We start from the raw sequence: 23,946 nt of genomic DNA, 5'->3' as shown, positions 1-23,946 counted from the left end.
AGACCAGCCTGCGCATCCGCACAGTCTGATCAGGATCCATGCTGTTCGCTATCAGTTTCTCTACAGTTGGTAAGCGAACAGCATGGATCCAGATCAGACTGCGCGGATGAGCAGGCTGGTCTGGATCCATGCTGGTGGCAAACCCATTACGTTGGTTTTGTCGTGACGCGGCTCATATCATATTATCCTAAAAGATTTTGATGTATTCAGAAGTCTGTAAAATGAGAACATGTTTCATCAACTTTCTCGATTTGTATTTTATTGTGGCCTATAAAGAGACACTCTTCAGTAAATAAGATATTTGATAGGTATTTTAAAATCTAATCTTAAATCAAATCATCTATAATATGCAAACACTATATCCCGAAAACATGTTACATAAAACACCAATCTCAAGTTTTATCACTGATTACGCAAATAAGTAGTAAAATTTGATACCATTTTACGCATAAATACAAGCCTCCTATTTCAAAATATCAAGTGTTTTCAATTGACCTACTGTTTATAGGGTAAAATTCTGCATTTTAAGAACCTTGCATCACAAATTTTATATGAACTGTAATCAGTTCTAGCTTCTTAAGTTTTGGAATCTGACATTATACTCTGATAATTTATATTTAGACTTTAATTGTGCATCTTTATACAAAGAAAATATAACCTTTACAAAAATAAGTTCTCTATTAAAGAATTATATGTGTAAAAAAATTTCAATACTTCAAAAGCTTTTTGGGAAAAAAGCATTTTCAAAAATTTTATTATTGAAATAGTAGAAAAAAAGTACAAATGGTGTACAATAAGGAAAGGGAACTAACTTGCCAAATGGCATTTAGTAATATTTGCATACTCTTCATTTGTTCATGTCTGAACAGTTCATGAATTGTTCAATTCCAGAAGTTCTCGACCTTGCTTTAAGAACTATTTAGTGCTAGTTCCTGTTCATGAATTATTCATAAGAATATTTTGATTATTTCACAAACTTCATTTTGCTGGGGAAAGCAGTGAATGAACTAAATAGGAATAATGCAAATGGTATAATTGATAGAAGGGATATAACTCTGTAAATGAAAGCAAATGGTGTATCATAGAAGGGACTTAACTCTGTGAATGAATGCAAATTGTGTATGATAGAAGGGACTTAACTCTATAATTGAAAGCAAATGGTGTATGATAGAAGGGACTTAACTTTGTAAATGAAAGCAAATGGTGTATTATAGAAGGGACTTAACTCTGTGAATGAATGCAAATGGTGTATGATAGAAGGGACTTAACTCTGTGAATGAATGCAAATTGTGTATGATAGAAGGGACTTAACTTTGTTAATGAAAGCAAATGGTGTATGATAGAAGGGACTTAACTTTGTAAATGAAAGCAAATGGTGTAATTGATAGAAGGGACTTAACTCTGTGAATAAATGCAAATGGTGTAATTAATAGAAGGGACTTAACTCTGTAAATGAAAGCAAATGGTGTATGATAGAAGTCACTTAACTCTGTAAATGAAAGCAAATGGTGTATGATAGAAGTAACTTAACTCTGTGAATGAATGCAAATGCTGCAGGAAATTATCTCAGTGATAATGTCAGCATATGGTACATTCTTCAATCAAAAGATAACAAGACATTTGTCAGATGGTTTCATATTAATATGAGATAAGGACATTATCCAGGTTTATGCAACAGATGCTGTGTAACATGCAAAAAAGGGAGTTAATGAAATATTATATCTAAATCCTTAATCTTCTACAGGCTACAGAATATATACCCATGTGATCATTGCAGACCAAGATATGTGCCATTTGATCATGGTCTGCACTGTTTACCATTCAGAATAGCCACTAGTACACATTTTGAATTTCCCGTGAAATTGATATATGGGTTTGTCCAAAGTGAAAAATGGACAAGTCCATTTAACATATTGAGTTGGAAAAGTCTGACTTTAAAGAAATACTCTATGAAGCTATTATTTTTCACTTTTGTAAACTCTATACATGTAAGCATTTTTTGCATAAATCTGTTACATACAAAACTAATAATTTTCATATTAATATCATATCATAAAAATTGACTCTTAAAGAAGTAAGGCCTTACCAAAATAATGAAAAATAAACACATCTGTAATCTATGTTGGCATATAGCTTATCAGATAAATGCCATAACCACTTAAGAATGAAATAGAATGTTAAAAAAAAAACATTTCAATCACACCTGTTCCAAAACTTCAAAAGTATGCATTTAAAATGCATATATTGAACAAACGTCTTTAAAACCCTTTATGATTTCTTTTAAAGCCTACATCATTAAATAGAAATAGAATATTTGGCAACAGTTTGACACTTTGTATACAAACCCTGATCGAACTAGGTGGTCAGGCATTGATTATGCCAAAGATAAACGCAGTGGAGGTACCAAATTTGATAAAGATCTGTCCGATAATGTGTCAACAACGTCAACCCAACATCACCTGTATTTGTGGTTACATTTTAAACCGACAGGTATTCTTACTTCGATTGAATAATGAAAAATCTATGAAATGAAAGAATTCCATTACCTAAACAGTTTGTTCGATTTAACACAAATAATATCGGGTCGTATTTTTGAGCCGTAATGAACCTTTCGGGTTTGATAACATAAGATAAGGTATCTGATCAAAATAAGATTACCAGTACTAGTTTTTAGAATAATGTTATAATTATTATTATAAAGCTATATATTGTTAAAGAAACGTTATTTCAATGAAAACAATAGAGCTAAGTGTATCAGGGTTTGGCACACGGTCAGACGGTGTCTCGTCGTAACTAGATGTCAACGAGCTAATTGATTTGCAACGTGATCTCTGACTTGCACAAACAAGCCAATAAACAATAAATTCACCCTTCAATTCATATTGGATCTGTATACTTCATTAACTCGAAATTGGCTCTTTTTCCTTGAAATTCAATCTCATTTTCAGTACAAAAAATTAGAGCACTAAAACAGCACCTGCCAATTCAAATAGAAAAGAAATTCAGTAACTCATAATTAAGATTTAGTAACTAGCTGCTGTACCAGTACTTACTATTTTAAGCACATCAGCTATTCTGCATTTTATGTGCCAGAGCTACAAACCATGCTGAACAAGTTCCATGGTTATTCAAAAAATAAACTTTTATTTGTTTGGTTTTTACGTTGATATTTTAACATATGTTTAGTCATATCTCCATTCAGGCCACATAACTGGCTTTGTGACCAACTACTACAGGTATACCCAGGTGATTTACAAATTAGCTGTCAGTGACAACTTACCATCAGACTATATCAACTGTCACAGAAAAACCACGCCTCAATCGATAATCGAACCAGCAACTCCTGGCTTACAATCAGATGCTCTCCCTATTGAGCTTAGCTGGTGGACATAAGTGACTTTCTTATAACCAACTGGTTCAGGGGAGCAGTGGCCTAGTGGTTAAGGTGTCTGCCTCTCAACCCAGAGATCATGGGTCCGAGCCCTACTTAGGTCATGACCATGTTTCTGCATATGACACCAGTACTTATTGGTTCCTTAAGGAAGCAGACTTGAAAGTGATTAATATAAGTTGCAAGAACTTGTTTCGTAATTGAGCCTAAATAAATATGTTTAAACCAACTGGTTCAGAATGGTTTATTAAAACACTTAAAATGAAGAACAGCCCACTAAGAATGTAAAGAACTGGTATAGAACCTAAGGACTATTGGTTCAATACATTCTTAATGGTTTGGATCGGCACATACTTGATAATATGCAACATTTACTACAACACTTTCTAAATCTGCTGCTAAACTCAAACAAACATATCCAGTAAAATTCCTCAAATAAATAGTTACTTAATAAACCCATGATACTTCACAACAATTTAATAAGATTTTGTTACAATAACATTATCTTTATACATTTACGTTACTGACAAACCTCATTATTATTGGTGAAAATTGCAAACAAAAAAATCTTCAAAAAAAATTGCTCAAGTATGCGCTGTTCTGAAATACCATTAAGCACTTAATTAAATAGTTTAGAAAGTTATAAATTTATCTATATATATATATCTTCTTAACAGACTTTCAAAAAAATGCAGCATGTCTTCATCACCCAGTTAACTGTCTACAAACTCATTATCTATGGTCCTTATAACATGCAACAAAGGAAATCTTCAAATAAAACTTCTCAAGTATGCAGCTGCATCTAATATACCATTTAAAGCAGCTATCTCTAAATAGGGTTTAAAACATTATAAATAACTTAAATATGTATCTTCTTAAAGCAGATCAATTGAAAATAATGGCAGCTTTGAAAAAGAAAAGTTTTAAGTGTAAAAAATGCAAAGGATGCCTTTGTCTAAACTGCTTTAGTTTGCATTCATTTTTTATTTTTTTAAAGTACATATAATTGAACGTGCATTGATGTATTTATTTACTTTAACTCTTATATAATTTCCCTACTTTTGCTTTTTTTACGTCTTAAATTTCAATAGTTCAGACTTTTAAGTATTCTTCTCATTATAATTTTAGACAAATTCTAGTATATAATCAAAATTTGAAGATAACAAGTATGAATTATAGACAACAACAAAAATCAAGAGACGTTAAGGCATGCCTCTTTAAAGTTATGCAAAAAACCATGTCTTTCACCTTGTTCAACTTTAATCCTGTATCATGATAATAAAAACATTTTTAAACTACTGTCCTGTCATTGAAAAACATTTGAAACAGTTCAAGTATCTATACCATACAAGGCCACCCAAGATTACTTATGTAAATTATCTAATAAACCCAAGCTATAATACATTGTAGTTCAAAATGACACAAAAAAAATCAAAACATTTCAAAGAATAATGACTTTTGTGATTTTGATTTTCGTGAATTTGCAACATTTGATCATAAAGTAAGTTCATTTATGATCATATAACATGTAATTACATTTGAAAACCTAATGTCTGATGAACAAGTAGTCCCATATAGTCAAAAATGGTTTTAGTTATGTATACACTTAGTCCATATGGTCAAGAAGGATTTATGTTATGGTTTGCTTAGTCCATATGATTCAGAAGGGTTTAAGTTATGGTTTGCTTAGTTGATATGGTCAAGAAGGGTTTTAGTTATGTATACACTTAGTCCATATGGTCAAGAAGGATTTATGTTATGGTTTGCTTAGTCCATTTGGTCAAGAGGGGTTTAAGTTATCATGATTTGCTTAAGTCTATATGGTCAAGAAGGGTTTAAGTTATGGTATATTTGGTATATTTAGTCCACATGGTCAAGAGGGGTTTAAGTTATGGTTTGCTTAGTCCATATGATCAAGAAGAGTTTAAGTTATGGTATTTTTAGTCAATATGGTCCAAAAGGGTTTAAGTTATTGTATGCTTAGTCCATATGGTCAAGATGGTATTCTCAGTCTGGCAAGGCTTTCTGAAGTTGGCCGATTTTGAAAAAATAATGGAAATGTCCCTAAATTGATAATGGATTGTTCTAAAATCAGACCATGGCAGGTACATTATACAAATTTAAAAGTGTTAAGGGTTATTATAATGCTTAACTACATCATCAAAACAGCTGATTAAGATGCCTGAACATTTAGTGGTAAGACTTAGCCACCAGTATACAGCCAAGCCAGTCTGTACACCCATGCAGTCTGAGCAGACTCAATACTGTTGGTAGCTCAATTTGTATTATGCTCACAAAATCCCTTAAAATTCAAATGGACTGTTCCAAATTCAAAGCCGAACTAATCCATTACATAATTTCAGCAGGTTAAGGGAAGAAAATATCACATTAGTCTCCCCTTCCATTCATATCCTAAATCTCAATTTCACCGAATTTACCTCTATGCAATTGTCCTAGTGATCCAGATCAAATCTTTTTTAATAACCCAGTCAGTCTATCAAAATAATTCGCAGGTGTGAAAAATTATAAAATATGACCGTCATTAAGTTTATTTAAAAATCTTCCCTTTTGTATAATTTTATCAATATTGAAAATATATACGACATCAAATACCTTAAAAGAGCTTATGTTTAATTGACAAAATGCATTTACTATAAACAGTGATTTGGCTATTTTAGGGTCAATGCAATAGAAACCAATCCACCGTAATAATAAACTGCCTTCATGTTTACATAGAAGCATGAAAAAATTGTCATCTATTATGTAAAAGTACTTGGCTCGTAAATATTTTCACATTTCCTTCTCACTGACAAAATTGTCATATTTAATACTTAATACCCTTTCCCTTGTTCAATCAGGCATTCAATAATGCATCAAAACTAACAAAATTCCATGTTAATATTCATTTTAAAATACAAAATATTCGTAATCTGTCATCGGAAAAGTCCTGTTCAAAGGCACATTAACACCTCTCTGTCTTAGTTATGAAAGATTAAAAGACGGTTTTTATGTAAATGATGTACCACCACCTAACATATCAATTTCCTTATGTAAGAACTATGACTTTACACTATGTTGTCATAATTATAATTATTCTCAATGCATCAAATCACAAATCCATTTGAAACAGGAAAAATAACATCATAATGTATGCTGGGTTTTTGCATGTTTTTATCTTTTCTTTTTCTTCTCTTTTATCATTATGTATACCAGAAAGTTAACAGGAAAGAAAGTCTGTCATCTATAAATCATTTTAAGTACATGTATTCTTAATTTTTTATCAATTAATTAGAAGACTTGCTGGACCCTTAATCATCAATTTCAGCATACTGTTTACAAATAATTTCCCTTACAATTGAAGATTAATGACACATTTTCTCCCTTAAAATTGAAGATTAATGATGAAAATGATTATCTCCCTTTATGATTAAATTTGTAATGAAAATATATCTACCCCCTTTATAATAATCACTATCTCCGTTACATATCATTTATGAAAACAAATTATCTTTAAAGATGAAAATAAGTTAACTCTCATTTTCATAATTATGTACAGAAATCATATCTAAATTATCTCCCTTTTTCATTGTGTGGTATATGCAAATTATCTCTGAATTATCTCCCTTTTTCATCATGATGTACACAAATCATCTCCTTTATCATTTACAGAAAAAAAGCCAATCAGACAACAATATTTATCTTGTTTTGTACCAATATGTTCTGTACCACAAAAGTTATGACTAATAAATATTAACTGAGTGTATCATTTGTAACAGATAGGTGTCTTAAATAACATGAAATTGATAAAATTATGTAAAATTATGAAACTTCATTAAGGAATTAATCATTCTTGCAATTCAAAAAAGGCCATCATCATTTCATTTCAAGAAAAATAAAATCAACTTGGATGGCAATCAGCTGAGAGGCCACTTTGTACCATCCGGCATATCTTGTTTATCAGATAAAGAAGTTTATGCATCACTGTGAAGTTAAAAATAAAAAATAAAAATATTTTAGAAATTTGAGCAAATTATAGATAAATACACTTTTTACAACCCAAGTCTTTATTTAAGTGCAGCATTTATTACCATTTACCCTAAAGTGGTGAAAAAAATTATAATATATTTATACCGTATATGCGTTAAAGGGAGATAATTCATATATGATCTTTTATCACTGACAGATTTTTTGCGATAATCGAAATTTATAACAGAAAAAAAAATCACTTAAATTTATCTGTTTAAATTTATGGGATCATCCACTTAGTTAGATAGCTTCTTACATACCTCGATATCTAAAATATTTAAAACATATACATTTGTATTTTAATAACCCTTCTTTGTCACCAAAAAAATGACGTCAAATGTACAAAAATTACATTTTTATTTTACAAATCAACAAAATTAATCTAATTTTAACAAGTTTTTTTCTATCATTTACAATGGCCTATGACATTTTTAACGGTAATTACCTCAGTAAAACTCGATAATAGGCACTCTGTTATCATTACTAAGCATCTATTTCTTTAATCTTTTCTACATTTATTTCTCTTAAAGGATATTTTTCACTACTTGTTAACAAACTTGTTTGTCCGCGATGACACCATACATCATCCTAAACTAGATATTCGGCCAACGTTCATCATACAATATCCTTATTGTCCAATATTCTGCTAATTCATTGACTTCAAATAAAAAAGTAACTTTACGATAATTACCCCCTTCAGAATTTCAATTCACTCTAAACATATAATGAGTTGTTAAACAGATACTTTTCGGTGTGACAAAAATCATTAAACTGAGTTTGTATTGATAATGTTTCGTTCAAATACTCAACAAATAGTGCTCTAAATTATTCAGAAATGTGTGTGCCGTATTAACACTTTTATACTGTAACAGTTCAAATGACAATGCACAAAATATTTCAGCTTCTTAAGCAAATACTCGAGCATCTGCCATTCATTTTAGAAAAAAATGTAAAGTATCGGACAGTTTGTTTATTTTAGCCGAATTGTGTTTAAAGCGCTATTAACTGACTTCAAAGATTGCTCTAAAGGCCCCTTCCTGGCCTTAAACAAGCACTGGACACCTGATCATGACCTATTTAAGGCTTGAACAAACATAAGCTGAGCTGACTGAATTGACATTCATCGAACAGAAATTCTTGTATTAATTTTTACAACGCAATTAAAAACTCTAGTCTTAACCCTAACCTCACTAAATATCCAGGGTTGATTGCAAAACTGTTGTAAGTCTATCTTTATTTTATATAAGTTACTGCAGTTTTGCGGTCAACTGTCAATATCTTGAATTGACTTGTCAATCCTTGAATCAGATTAAAACCATTTCATCCTGTTAAGGAAAAAAATGGAAAATATGTACAGACTGAATAGTGGACGGTGCAGGCTACTTAAAGTATCTTGGTCTGAATCTGTTACATGTGTAATTCACACGTAATTGTAAAGCAATACTGTCCGTTTAGAAATAATTATTCGAACTGCATCAATTACATTAACATTTTAAGACATTTTTGCTTATTTTCTTATTCTTTTATTTTTTCTAAAGAGTTTTAACATTAAATAATACGGTTCTTTTACTATGGTGTTCTTTTATTTGCATATTTTCTTTCAGACACAATAATAAATGGTATATCTAACAATAAAACATGTCTTGTCCTATAAAATACACATTTTTTTTTCATTCACAAAAGCATTTGTTATAATGAACTAGTAGTAAGTTTAACTAGAGTTTTTTTTGTCATTTTTTTTTTTTATTTCCAAAAGTGTACAATGTAGCAAAAATGTCTCAAATTTATTATTGCATTGTCATGAACAGTAGACAAAGTCGGTCCATTACATCGAAATAAAAAAAACCTGAAGACAATGGCATGGATACAGTAACTTCCTGTCTAGAGTTGAAGAGATCAACCACGATGTGCCAAGTTTTGTCACAAAATTAAATGTTTATGAACACAAAAATTATAATAAAGAAAGTGCAAAAGATGTTGCTATTTGAAAGCTTTTAAGTTTTAATAAGAATATTAAAATGCTATTCAGAGTTATAAATATTTTAAGAATGACATTCCAACATTCCATATAGACCATTTTTGGTGTTTTAACCATAATTTCTAGTTTGTTTGGTTTTCTGGTTCTAGTTTGTTTGGTATTCTGGTCCAGGATTTTAATGATGATTTTTACACAGTCAGGTTCTTGGTCGTATTTCAGCAGTCAATCCATTTAATCGGCTTTCCTGAAATACTGACCCACGTTACTTTTGAATCAGCGATGAGAGACAATTGACTATTAGAATCAATTTCCGAGATTGATATGTCGAATAGAAGTTACACCTCGCCCGAGAATCAAAGCAGAGACCTCTGGATATCTAATCCAATGCTCTCCCTACTGGCCTATGTGGGCGGACTGAATAATGCACAAAATATTAACAGTTACTGTTATTTTTAATCCAGAAGTTGACTCAAAATTTATTTCAATTTTCCACAATTTTGCAAAAACTTCAAGGGACAGTCAAGCTAAAACTCTTGCAGCAAACTGTTTGATATTCTGAGGTATCAAAACTGACCAATGGAAATGATTTCTATAACAATTGTTTGTAATCTGAGATTGTTATAATCTGTTTCTACATGTATAAAGTACTTGTGATAAATATCATGCAGCTAAAAGAGAAATAATTTCCAAGGAAAATATTAAAACTGACCAATGGGTACAATAAATTCAATGACTGTTCAAACCTTTTTGCAAACCTTTAAAGCACAGGCTGGAGTTTATAACTGGTTATGAATTTAAAATTGTATAACTTCAAATAAAGTTTTCCTAAAATCTTATTCATTTTCATCAGCTAAATGTGAAATAAAACTGGGGTCATTGACCATAACATGACAATGAAAGTGATGAAGGCTTACTATCATTATAAATTTTCAGTTTACACTCAAATTATTCCTCTCCTAATATATTAGGATATACTCTCCAAACAAAGATAGCATCCTACAAACCTAACACAAATACACTAAAAAAATAATAACACGTATTTGACATCATCTTCTGGTTAAAGATATTCAATTGACTGTAATTGAACGTATTTTACCGAAATTCGAAACTGGCTTTTATCATCATTATATCTATATAAAATGGACGTGACACGGAGCAATTTATGAATGACCAGTAAATGTTGTCAAGCATTTTAAGACTCAAATCGTCGTCATAAATCTAAGTATGGTGTCACTTAGTTTTTATGCTCGCCTAGTTTTAACAGATACTATTACAACCTACCTGAAGGCCGATATTTAGATATATGTTTTGATTACATTTTTAAATTGTATCTTAATGTAAAAAAAAACCCCGTCTGTTTCGGGTTTATTTTTCTCCCATGCATTACACTGTAAGTTTTAACTATTTAAAAAAAAGCGATGTCGAGATAGTTTTTAAAATATTTAAACTTTTTTTCTGCCAGTGACATATCATCTTCAATAATCACACCATGAAAAAATCTGTAAGGATAATAATTTAGAAATATGAAAATGCACTTAGTGACAACATTATGTGGTTATTGTGGTAGAATTGAAAAACAAATTTTTATCGCAAAAGTAGTCTATGTGGCTTTTTCAGATATATTGAGATAAGCTTTGATGTAAATGACAATTTAAAATGCTATAACTCTATGCTCTGCATTTTAAATATATTTATTTTAATTATTTTTTTTTTTAATTGGGTTGAAAAGTCACACCACAACTGTAAAGGCCATATGCTGACATTAAAATTATATTTGTGGAGGAATACATAAGGTGACCCTCTATTATTTCAAACAAGAGTTAAGAAGCATAAAGTCATTAAATTTAAACTAGAAAAAAAGAGGCACAAAATAACTGAGCTGAAGGAAACACAGAAAATCTGAATGAATTTGATGACCAAAACATATAAATTGAAATAGAGGAAATGAGAATCCCTAAAAGAACGTTCAAAATTTATAAATGTTGCAGGCTCCTTTTGAGGCCAATTTAAAACATTACTATTTTATAATAACACAATTTAATATTATACTGAAAAAGCTATACATAGACCTTTATTTTCTAATTCTTTAATACATTCACAGTCATATATTTTCATGTTGTTTTAGCTACTTTAGTGATCTTTTTGCTATAATAAGTCACTAACATTTCATGAGAACACTGTGTAAAAGGAAATTACAAATTTAAAACATAAAACTACATCTTATCATGAAAAATATTTACATTTACTGCATTAAATAACACAGTATAAATCCTGTTGCGTCATCAGGTTTCAATTAAAATCTTAAATACTTTGAAATTATGATAAAACAAGCAATTATCATAGTATTGCAAGCAATCCATAAGTCCCCTACCGGTAAGAGCCCAAGCAACATTCTGAAGGGCCATTCACTTAGGTTCCTATTTTAAGTAAATTTGTTGAAAAAGTTCTTTAAAAGTGATCGCAGGAAACAGTTTTTATGTACAGACAGACGGACTGAAGGACACTCTAAAGTTATTTTTCAAACATCCCTGTTATCAAAATATAACATTTTTAAAATCCTATCATGATTGAAGAAGTTGGAGTAAAAATTACCAATTTCTCTAAAAAAAGTCTAAGTTCAAAAGGGGCATAATTCTGGAAATAGTCTTGCTAGAGTATTGAACACTCACAAATGTTGAGTGACAATAAGAAACATTTATATGAAGTTTGAAGTAGATACATTCAGAAAAAGAAGTTATTAAAAAAAAACAATGTTTTTTTCATGAATATTTTAAGTTCAAGGGAGGTAATTCTGATAAATTTTGTACTAGAGTTGTAAACCTTGTCACATATGATGTGGTTGATGACAAGCAACTTACATTTAAAGTTTGAAGAAAATACCTTAAGAAATAAAGAACTTATAGTGAAAAAACTTAAAAACTAGAATAAGAAATCTTGAAATTCAGTCTATTTGTTGCCATAGCAACCAGAATTTTCAACATAGGAAGATAAGAAAAGGATGCGCATAATTTCCAGACTGCCATCTACCCATATGTCAAGTTTCATAAACATATTTTCAGTACTTTTTGTGTTATCACTGGATCCAGGTTATGTGTAAAATTTGCCATATTTTCAGTCTATTTGTTGCCATAGCAACCAGAATTTTCAACATAGGAAGAAAAGAAAAAGACGTGCATAATCTCCATACTGCCATCTATCCATATATCAAGTTTCATAAACATATTTTCAGTACTTTTTGCGTTATCGCTGGATCCAGTTTATGTGTAAAATTTGTCATATTTTCAGTCTATTTGTTGCCATAGCAACCAGAATTTTCAACATAGGAAGAAAAGAAAAAGACGTGCATAATCTCCATACTGCCATCTATCCATATATCAAGTTTCATTAAAATATTTTCAGTACTTTTTGCGTTATCGCGGGATCCAGTTTTGTGGACGGACGGACTGACGGACGGACAGACGGACGGACTGACGGACGGACGGACGGACGGACGGACAGACGGACGGAGGGTAAACCTAAAGTCCCCTCCGGTAAACCGGTAGGGGACTAACAATGATAAAACATAAGATAATGTTTCAATTTCTATATTACTTTCTGATATCTTATCGAACCTTGGGTTGTCATGTGACACAGTGAGGTGGCAGTTTGATGTTGTAAAGCGGTATTCAAGAGGAAAAATAGAGACAGCGGTATACCTTGCTGCCATTTGCTTTTTCAAAAAGGGGAATAAATGTGTAATTACTCAAGATAATATAAAAGACTTTTTGCACTTTGTGCTCTGCTATAAATCAGTATTGATGCCGGTATATATGTACATATATGCTACTATATACAACAACAGAATATACAATAGATAGTTGATATATAGTAATATAATGAAGTTTAATTGATTTAAAGCCGTTAAAATGAAAATATTCCTGTTACAGACTAAAATTAGAAACTCTGATGAGCTGCAAGAAATTCCACTAAGAGCTGGGCCCCATTTATTGTCATATTTATGAAAGTGCAAAAAAACCATTCTTTTTTCAAAATCTTGCAAGCAACAAAGAACTTTTAGGCAATTTTAGTTCAGGTGGCCACCTGATAAAAATATAATTCCTGCCTGTATTAATTGTCTGAAATTATCACAAGTGGACATTGCATTCTTTCCTTCTCATGGAACCATGTCACTAAATTTACCCTCTCTTATCATCAGATTTCAGATGTCAAATATAATCCAACCAGTCAAACTGAAAAAACTTTCAAAATGGCATAGAAGTCAGTTTATAAGTAAATAATTTACAGGCAATATACTCTAGAAAATCAATGGAAAATGTTTACTTAGATACTTAGTCTAGTTTATGATTGCCAATTTGGGAAATAATCAAATCTGACAAGTGTCAATCACCAGTCAAAGACAAACATGACTTGAAACTGATACTACAGGAGTGGTTATTAAGAAAAAATGATAATGTAAATTTAGCCAAGTCAAAAAGATACCTAGTCCAACTATTTGTACTACATGACGTGATATTGTGCTATTTTGTGTAAGGGCAATATCTGGCCTCTACTAGATTCTGACCAAGAACAAACATATCTGAGAACCTAGCTTTGGCACATCAACATATTTTGACTAAAAGAATTACCATGCAAACTTGGCTTTATCATGTAATGTATATAAAATTTCCTTGAAAGCAAAGGATAAAAGCAACATCTGCTGTTTACAATAGTCATGCTGCTGTTCAAAACAGGGAGACATATGTGAGACATTTAACAGGCAACTGAGTTTGTCATCATAGTCGACAATTCAAGCAGCAATATTAAAACAATAAAATAGTGAATCTGGTGGCTTTTAATTCAATTCTTTTGAAAATCTTTATAGTCAAGCTGTCAGAAATTAAAGGTTTTATGAACATTTATGTGGTATAAAATGACTATATCCCAGCAGCTGAGGCCTGACATGTCCACCCACAATTTGACCCGCTGCGGCTCAGTCAGCTTTAAATGTAATATGATCCAATAAGAAGCTGTGTTTGAGAGTCCTTAATCAAATAAACATCACAGAGAATGGTCAAACAAATTGACAAAGCTATTGTGGTCATTTTGACTGGTCAGTTATGCAATGACCTATACAGATGGTCAAGAGTCAATTAGGTGTCCATGCTAAGAAGACCCACCCCTTTATAGAAATTTAAATCAACCGGAAAAACCTTTTAAATGTACATAATACTAAGTTGATTATTTACACCATAGGTTTCACCTGGACTAAATTTACTATTTTCTCTAGTATAAACACTGGTACCGGTCTCCTACTTTAATTCAAGCTTGATGAGAAGCCTTTCTATTGGTTACAGTGCCTGATTTTCAACACAGAAATTATAAGTTTGAACCCCATTAGAGTCACAACGATTGCTGCATAAAATAAGAGCAAGACTTGAAAGAATATATTTATTTTTTCTGTCACTTTTTATCTTATTCAAAAAGGTCTAAATAAAACTTTGAAATTCTGAAATTATCTGAGTATCTCAAGGTAAGAAATACTGATTATACTGACAGGAATTAAGATAATCCAATCTTCTACAGCCTATCAATCAACTAAAATACCACCCATACAATTCTACAAATACCATACTTATAATTTTCATTAATTTTATTCACAACATTTGTAACCTTTTCCAGATGGATCTAAAAAAAATTCTGTTCTTTCATTATAAGTTGCAAGAAGTGTTATGCCAACCCCCCCCCCCCCCCCCCCCCCCCCCCCCCCCCCCCCCCCCCCCCCCACACACACCCTTATTTTTGTTTCATATGAACAAAATCAAAGCAGATATTAAAGTATTACTCTTATACTTCATGTATATTATCATTTGAACTTATTTTTAACATTATTCAATAGTCAAAAAGATCCTTTTGTGCATAAATTGTCCAACTTAAAAAATGCTTAACTTTATTATTCAAAAGTCTGCTTATTTCTTGGCTCTTTGTACTATTAGTATGTAAATGATTTTCCTCACATGATCCCCTTTGCCACTCCTCTTGGCCACTCCCCCACAAGTACATATTTTCACCTTTGTAGACCTGGCTACTCCAGGCAACATTTTTCCATACCACAAATATGAAATTAATGACCACAGTTTAACATCACACATATCTTGTGAAAAGAATCAGCCTCTAGGTTATCTAACATATTTTTTACCTTTTTTCAGATATTAATGTGTTTTTCCAGCATTCTTTATGAACAATGAGAATATCATTATCCATTATTTTTGATAACAAAACAAAAGATAGTATTGTTAAACTTTATCTTTGACACCTCAACTCAACTGGTGCATTACATCCCTTCTGGAAAATGAACTAAAAGCCATTCTGATATATTTTGAAGCTATATATCATTTTTTTTAAACAGTTTTCATATGCATAAAAATAATGGTTAACCACAACTGAAATTTATGTTTTTCCATGGATATTATTATTAATTTACTGTCATATTTACATTTATTTTATTTATCAATTACAAACAGAGAATTAATTGCAGTAAAAAATTAGCAAACTATAGCCTCCCTTTATACTTTCTATAAAACTTAACCTATTACCTCCCTTTATGAATTGGAAAAAATGAACTAAATAACCTACCAATAAACAGAATTTATTTTGTTTTCAAAACCTTTTAGAAAAATAAATATTTCATTTTCATCACACATGAAATTCAATGTATTACCTATTTTATTGTATTGAAACCTAAAGTAAAAAAAAAAGCGTGAAATTTTTATCTCCATTCCCCATCATGACGGCTTAAAACATGACCTCTCACATAGCCATCCGATTTTCTCTGATTATTATATAACCTTTAGACATTTAATTCAAAAAGAATTTACAATCTGTGAATATATAATCAATTGAAATTCCCCTCTGCAAAGGAAAATTGCCTGCCCTAAAACAGATAAAATGTAAATTTTTGATACATCAAATATACTAAGTAATCATTTGAATTCTATAAAAAGTATTAAAATTCAACCTTCTACTTATTAAAGCTTTAAAGGCATGCAAAGGGTGTCCTTTATATAAACAGTTTAAAGCTAACGGCACTGTGTTTACACACCCTTCGTTCAACTTTTCTAAAGAAGAGATTATTTGTTTTTTAGGGCATGACTACATTAACAAGCGCCAAAAGAAATGCATTCTGGTATGCAATGATCTTAAACGATTTCTTTCACGATGGTGAAATATGTTAAAGTGATCAGGAACACCCTACTGAACAAACATTTATTTTCATCTATGGTTCGACGCACTACTGTCGTAAAGAAATCAGATTCCTCAACAACTTACGGCAGTGTTGTGTTAAACGCTCAATTTATCTACTACGCTAGACAATCTGAAATCAACTGTTAACTTTCTTTCATCAATTTTTCAAGGAAAATTGCATAATCCTATCTTCTTTTCTGATAAAATAAATTTTTTATAAAAAACCTCTTTGATAACTGAGATCAGCATACCTGTGCAAAAATCAGGCAGAAAATATCTCTAATAAATTTACTTGATTGGAATTTGATTGTCTATAATTATGGTCTTTTTTTACAGTGATTGTTAACAATGCAATAAAAATAACAATTTTAACAAATTGTTGCAAAAATAAGATTTATAAGTTTTACTCAATAATCATATTCAAAAACAATTCACAAGAAAAATTTAATTTTATAGTGTAGCATTACAAGAGCTGTCAGATGGCCATTAAGCTCCACCTTTATCAGGCACAATAACAAGGGTCATGCAGAAGTTTCCCCAAGCACACAAATTGGGAAAAATTCTGTGAAAAATAAGAAAAATAACATGGAAATGAGAACAACATTATAATGGTTGAGGACCGCAATAATTTGTAAATGGAAATAAAAGAATCTCAGGAAATAAATGAGAAATCTGTAGACAATTAATTGGTAAAAGTGGACAATAACAACAAATAGTCCAACAACTAATAATTGGTCTGGAAAAAAAGTACAGCAAAAAAAATGTCTCTCATCTAGGATTTTTACTCACTACCTCAAATCGTATTCATATACAATGCACAAAAAATTGGCAGATTTACCAACAACATGCATCTGGTGTACAAAAGTAATTTGGAGAGAATGCAGCTACCTGTAGGGTAACAGACGTAACATCGCATCAAACTTGTATGAAAGGATTCAGCGATTAGGACATAATTCTGATTGACACTGATTCCCGTTTATTCTCATATCAAAAAAACTGTACAATGCAATGGGAAATAGATTAACATTTTCAGTGTACTCGGCAAAATATGCAATAAATGCAATGATTGTAAAACGAGGCGGAAGACTGTGCAATATCACCGTGGGTTATCGTTCAAATCTGTTCGGCCTAAGTAACCAACAATAATAACGTTTGCATGCATCTTTAAATCGCTGCACTCTCCTGGCTATACCTGGTGTATAATTACGATTGTATTGTATTCTATAACCTTTAATCTGGATTTGCGCTAAAAAACAAAGCATATATTTCATCTCCTGTACATTTTAATTACCGCAAATAAAGTATAGCATGGCTTTGATCACAGATAGATTATGCGTGTGCAGTATGTTAGTGCATTTTATCATGGCAAGCAGACAGATCACAGTTGTTACCTTTCGTAACTTTAAACAAATCGCCAAAAAAAAAAAATTAAATAAAAACCAGAAAGAAAGAAAGTTTATATTTGAAATTTTCTGTGTGGCTTTTCTTAGTGTTTTAACAGAACAGATATTAGAGGTTAGCGGGGTTAAGCGGTTAAGGCAAATGGCAAAAAAAAATCATACTAGCAGTCACGATCATAGGAAGAGTCAAGTCTAAATATTGTCACATCATTCAGTATGAAAATTATGTTTCAAGTTTTTTAATACGCTCATTACTCTTTCTAAAAATAAATCTCGGTTTTCTTCAATGAACTGAAATAGGCAACAAAATGCGTTCTTAATTCAGACCAGCATCTTTTTGTAAATTTATTACATTTTATGCATTATCACCACATGACACTAAGATGTACCATAAATCTTTGCAAATACCTTGGATTACTTAATAAAACATATATATCACCTCCATTATAAATAGTAATCTTACAAACTACCTGCATTAATTATATATACAACATAAAGAGATAGAAATACCACCTTAAAAGCAGATCATATAATTTCCTCACTTATTATGCTTCTGTTCCTACACCTGCGAAACCACATTAACTATCTTGAATAAAAAAAAAAAAAATCCCCCCACGCCTTGGTAAAAAAGATGATATTACACAATTATGTTTGAATTACTGCAATTTTGATGTTGCCTTAACAAAAATAAAGAAATTTATAATATACCAGGGGAAATGATAAAGCCGAGGGGAAAATAACTTGTTGTATATGTTATGATAATGTAGATATTATGTCAGGGCCAAAATGAATAAACAAAAATGTTTTTTCAGTCTTCACACATGTTAAAACTTTCCGTACAAAAAACTTCTTTACCAAAGAAAAATAGCAGCATTGCACAAAGATGAGTTACCTATGCTAGCAGTATAACACCTGACAAACCTGCATCTTTGTGAGATTCTGTTGAATAATACCGCTTGGCGAACCTGAATTAATGCAGACGGACAAGGTTGGTACCTGTTGTATACTGCCTGACCAGCTTACATCTGTGCAGTTTGACCAGGCTCGTAACTATTGTATACCAACCTGGCAAACCTGGTGCATAGTTACGTGCATTTCATAAAATCCCTAAATGTGTCATGAATATATAAAAAAATGGGTCAAAGACAGAAAAGGCCGGGTTGCATTTGTACACCAAATATCATGAGGCTGTGATGTTACGAAAAGAATTTACCATTGACCCATTAATGTCGAAAATTTAATTCAGTAGGTAAACGGGAAGTGGATTAGCTACACACCTTAAATCAAATCCCACTGAATGGGACCATGTGTCAATGCTTTATGCAAAATATCAAGAGGCTGTGATTAGTAGTTTCTGAGAAAAATGTTACGAAAATTTCCTACCATTGACCATTAATGTGAACAGGAAGTGGATGACCAACAGACCTGAAATCAAATTGACCATTCACCATTGACCATTAATGTTGAAAAATTTAACTAATTTAACTAAGTGGATAAACAGGAAGTGAATGAGCGACAGACCTGAAATCAAATCCCACGGTATGGGACCATGTGTCTATGCTGTATGCCAAATATCAAGAGGCTGTTATAAGTAGTTGCTGAGAAAACTGTTACGAAAATTTCCTACCATTGACCATTAATGTCAAAAAATCTAACTAATTTAACTAAGTGGATAAACAGGACGTGGATGAGCTGCAGACCTGAAATCAAATCCCACGGTATGGGACCATGTGTCAATGCTGTTTGCCAAATATCAAGAGGCTGTAATAAGTAGTTGCTGAGAAAACTGTTACGAAAATTTCCTACCATTGACCATTAATGTCGAAAAATCTAACTAATTTAACTAAGTGGATAAACAGGAAGTGGATGAGCGACAGACCTGAAATTAAATCCCACAGTATGGGACCATGTGTCTATGCTGTATGCCAAATATCAAGAGGCTGTTATAAGTAGTTGCTGAGAAAACTGTTACGAAAAATTTCCTACCATTGACCATTAATGTCAAAAAATCTAACTAATTTAACTAAGTGGATAAACAGGACGTGGATGAGCTGCAGACCTGAAATCAAATCCCACGGTATGGGACCATGTGTCAATGCTGTTTGCCAAATATCAAGAGGCTGTAATAAGTAGTTGCTGAGAAAACTGTTACGAAAATTTCCTACCATTGACCATTAATGTCCAAAAATCTAACTTATTTAACTAAGTGGATAGACAGGAAGTGGATGAGCGAAAGACCTGAAATCAAATCCCACGGTATGGGACCATGTGTCAATGCTGTTTGCCAAATATCACGAGGCTGTGATAAGTAGTTGCTGAGAAAACTGTTACGAAAATTTCCTACCATTGACCATTAATGTCGAAAATTCTAACTAATTTAACTAAGTGGGTAGACAGGAAGTGGATGAGCGATAGACCTGAAATCAAATCCCACGGTATGAGACCATGTGTCATTGCTGTATGCCAAATATCAAGAGGCTGTGATAAGTAGTTGCTGAGAAAACTGTTACGAAAATTTCCTACCATTGACCATTAATGTCGAAAATCTAACTAATTTAACTAAGTGGATAACAGGAAGTGGATGAGCGACAGACCTGAAATAAAATCCCACCGTATGGGACCATGTGTCAATGCTGTATGCCAAATATCAAGAGGCTGTGATAAGTAGTTGCTGAGAAAACTGTTACGAAAATTTCCTACCATTGACCATTAATGTCGAAAAATCTAACTAATTTAACTAAGAGGATAAACAGGAAGTGGATGAGCGACAGACCTGAAATTAAATCCCACAGTATGGGACCATGTGTCTATGCTGTATGCCAAATATCAAGAGGCTATGTTAAGTAGTTGCTGAGAAAACTGTTACGAAAATATTTTCAGCGCCCGCCCGCCGCCGCCCGCCTGCCCGCCCGCCGCCCGACATTCACCATACTATAACCCGGATTTGCACCCGTGCAACCCCGCCAATAATCCCTAAAATATGCAAATATTTGATTTTTCAGCTGATTTACAAAAGTTTCTTGACCACTTATTTGCAACAAAATCTTTACTGAATCTGTCATATTATTTTCAATATAATAAATACCTCAGTTAAGACTGACAGAAAGGGCCGAAAAACTGCCCTTTCATAAAATCTGAATGCATTACACAATTAAGACAAATTTTAAATGTGCCCCTAGGTCACAGATGCCTCTATACTGTTAGTCAGTCTACAGATGGATACAGTGACAGCAGAATAGACACAGGCAAATCTATATGGCCCTCCTTCCCCCCCCCCCACTCTAAGTACTGGTAATGGAGGCATAAAAATCGTTCTTAGACATAACACCACATATTAAATGTTGACAATATTATATAAACTGGTCAAGTCTTCATTATATTTTAATTATCATATCACAATATAAGCATCTTCATATAAGGGAAATTACAAAGTGTTATATCAAAGACATTATTTGTGCTGTTTGCATCAATTACTTTACAAGTAGGCATTGTGAGGTTGTGTAAATACGAATTTGTGAAAAACTAAATATGGATGGGCAATTATATGTAATAATATGGTTATTTAAGAAGCCGGATTATTTTCATTCATAACAAACGACACTGTGGTATGATGTGGTCGCCTTCGTTTGAATAACTGGAGCACGAATGAAAATTTTTCATTAAATAAATTAACAAGCCGGAAATTCTGCCGAAACGACATTTATCAACGATTAACGCTTCATAATTTTACATAAATGTAAGCCACGGGGAGCCAAGAAATAAATTTACACCAGTCTTTCAGTTCATAATTAGAAAAAGAATATTCTTTTAAAGCATTTCTCACATTCTTATGTCTTCCTTACACATAAATAAACGTGTCTGTGAAATGTTTAATAAACCGGAATAAAAAAACACGGCACTTTGGTTCCAAGAGATAACAGAACAATACAGACAGACATAACATACAGACAGATGAACAAACAGACAAACACTCAACGAAAGATTCCATGCATACAAGTTTAAAATTTTTACAGTTACCATTGAAAAACATGCCTGTTTTATGTAACATTTAACATGAAATAATCGTAAAAAAAGAAACAAAACAATACCGCATCTACAAATAATAGATAATAAAACTTACCAAGTACGATTTTCCATTATATAAACATTCACCTGAAATATAAAAAAAACAGAAAAATATCATTTTGCATCCAACATTTATAGGAGAAAAAGTACTAAAATTGAATTTAAGACATTTAAATATTTTTTCTCACGAATAATAGGTGTTTCTAAAGTGACATTAATGAAGAAAATAGGATTTCAGGACGATTCTACAATCTAAATATTACAATTGTAAAAAGACAGGTATTCCTGCTCAAAAAGTTATGAAACTTTATTTCTTTTACCATTATTTTGAATTAAAAAGAATTTCTGTTTTTCAGTTGCACTACATATCTCCACTGAAACTGCCTGAGTCGATACAAATTTTGTTTTGGCCTTTGAGGAAGCTGGGTTTTTATTTTACATGTATGGATGTCCAAATAAGATCTCCGGTTCATTTTACCATTTTACAGTTAGATTGGCATTTTTCACTAAGGTGTTATTAACGACTGGCACTAAAAGTGTTTTTTTTCCAAACATTAATGAGTTCCATTAGACTATGCTAATGTCATAGTAATGACCCTTTTCAATAATCTGCATGAATTTCACATTTCACTTAGCTGCAAAATACATTAACTCAGTGTCTTATTACACAGCAGCGCTCAACATGATTTTTAATTATGTCAGTTTTGCAGTACTTTGCCCTAAATTCATATTAAGATTGAAATATGAAATTATGCCAAAAGTTGATTAAGGTTTACAGACCTTAATGATCATAACTGGGAGCCACCCTATTTGTATTTTATCACATAATAATGTCAGTGTAGAAAACACCCTGTTACAAGTACTAAAAACAAGTATTACGAAAACTATCGAAAGAAGACAAAAGAGACTGAAGGTTTTTAAGGATAATCATATACGAGGGATGTCCGGAAAGTTCATTTACTTCTTCAATTGTTTATTGTATAACAATACATACGTTGAACAAATTTTGTCAGCAAAAATATACATATCTAGGGAACACATTTATCAAAAATTACTAAATTGTGACTTATGTTTGTATTTTTACAGCATTTACATACAACATATATACATCGTCATGGAGCACTTTGACAACGTCAACGGCGTCAATTTAATTTTATGTTTATCCACTATTCAATGTCTTCCGATTTAAACAGCCATATCTGTCTGGCATATACTTTATACATGTTATGTTCCCTTGCTATTACTTTATGAATTTCATATACTACATTAAAAAAACAAAAAACAACAACAACAAAGGTGTCACTGGTTCCCATACAGTGTGTGAAATGTCTGCCTTTTTCAAGGATTGTTGTAACGCAATCTACGACATTTCGGCCATGCTACTTTTGGTCATCTGATACGCTTCTTATACAAAATACTGTCATCACCGCTTCTTTATCGTGTTTGACAATTAAACACAAGTTGCCCTTAACAATTTATGGTTGATTTTGTTTTTCAAGTAAAGATAATAGTCATTATTAGCGTTGCTTTGAAGTTTAATAACATTACGTTGCTCCGTCCTTGAATTTGACGTCATTTTTGCGACACAAAACTAACGCAACTTCATTGCCTATAATAAATCGTCGTAAACAAGTTGTTTCTTTGCGTATGACGTCGTTATTTTCACTAAATATCAAGCAATAGTACCCTATGATGTCACAACATTTAAACAAGAGTTTGCGTTAAAATTACAACTTTTAGCAACTTTTTATTAGAGTAGTTATTGTCATGAAATCAAAGTGCTCCGTGATTCGTTGATCATGTTGCCATGGTGATTGGCGATTTGCGAATACAACTTTTATCATGTTTTTTAATTTAGAAATTTG

The 23,946-nt window shown here is 31.8% G+C and overlaps 1 protein-coding gene across 1 annotated transcript in view; it reads right to left on the bottom strand.

Moving 5' to 3' along the window:
* LOC132752671 (extracellular matrix organizing protein FRAS1-like) overlaps positions 1–23,946 on the bottom strand; it is a 133,509-nt gene that overhangs the window by 91,723 nt on the left and 17,840 nt on the right. Inside the window, exon 2 of the mRNA XM_060743034.1 lies at positions 22,137–22,168. Within this exon, the coding sequence (XP_060599017.1) occupies positions 22,137–22,168 (32 nt within the window). The remainder of the gene's footprint in view (positions 1–22,136; positions 22,169–23,946) is intronic.

This window comes from Ruditapes philippinarum, unplaced genomic scaffold (assembly GCF_026571515.1).
Source record: "Ruditapes philippinarum isolate M1 unplaced genomic scaffold, ASM2657151v2 ctg2671_1_1_1_1, whole genome shotgun sequence".
Lineage (NCBI taxonomy): Eukaryota > Metazoa > Mollusca > Bivalvia > Venerida > Veneridae > Ruditapes > Ruditapes philippinarum.
The sequence above is the reverse complement of the archived record's forward strand: the minus strand, read 5'-3'. Positions and strand labels throughout refer to the sequence as shown.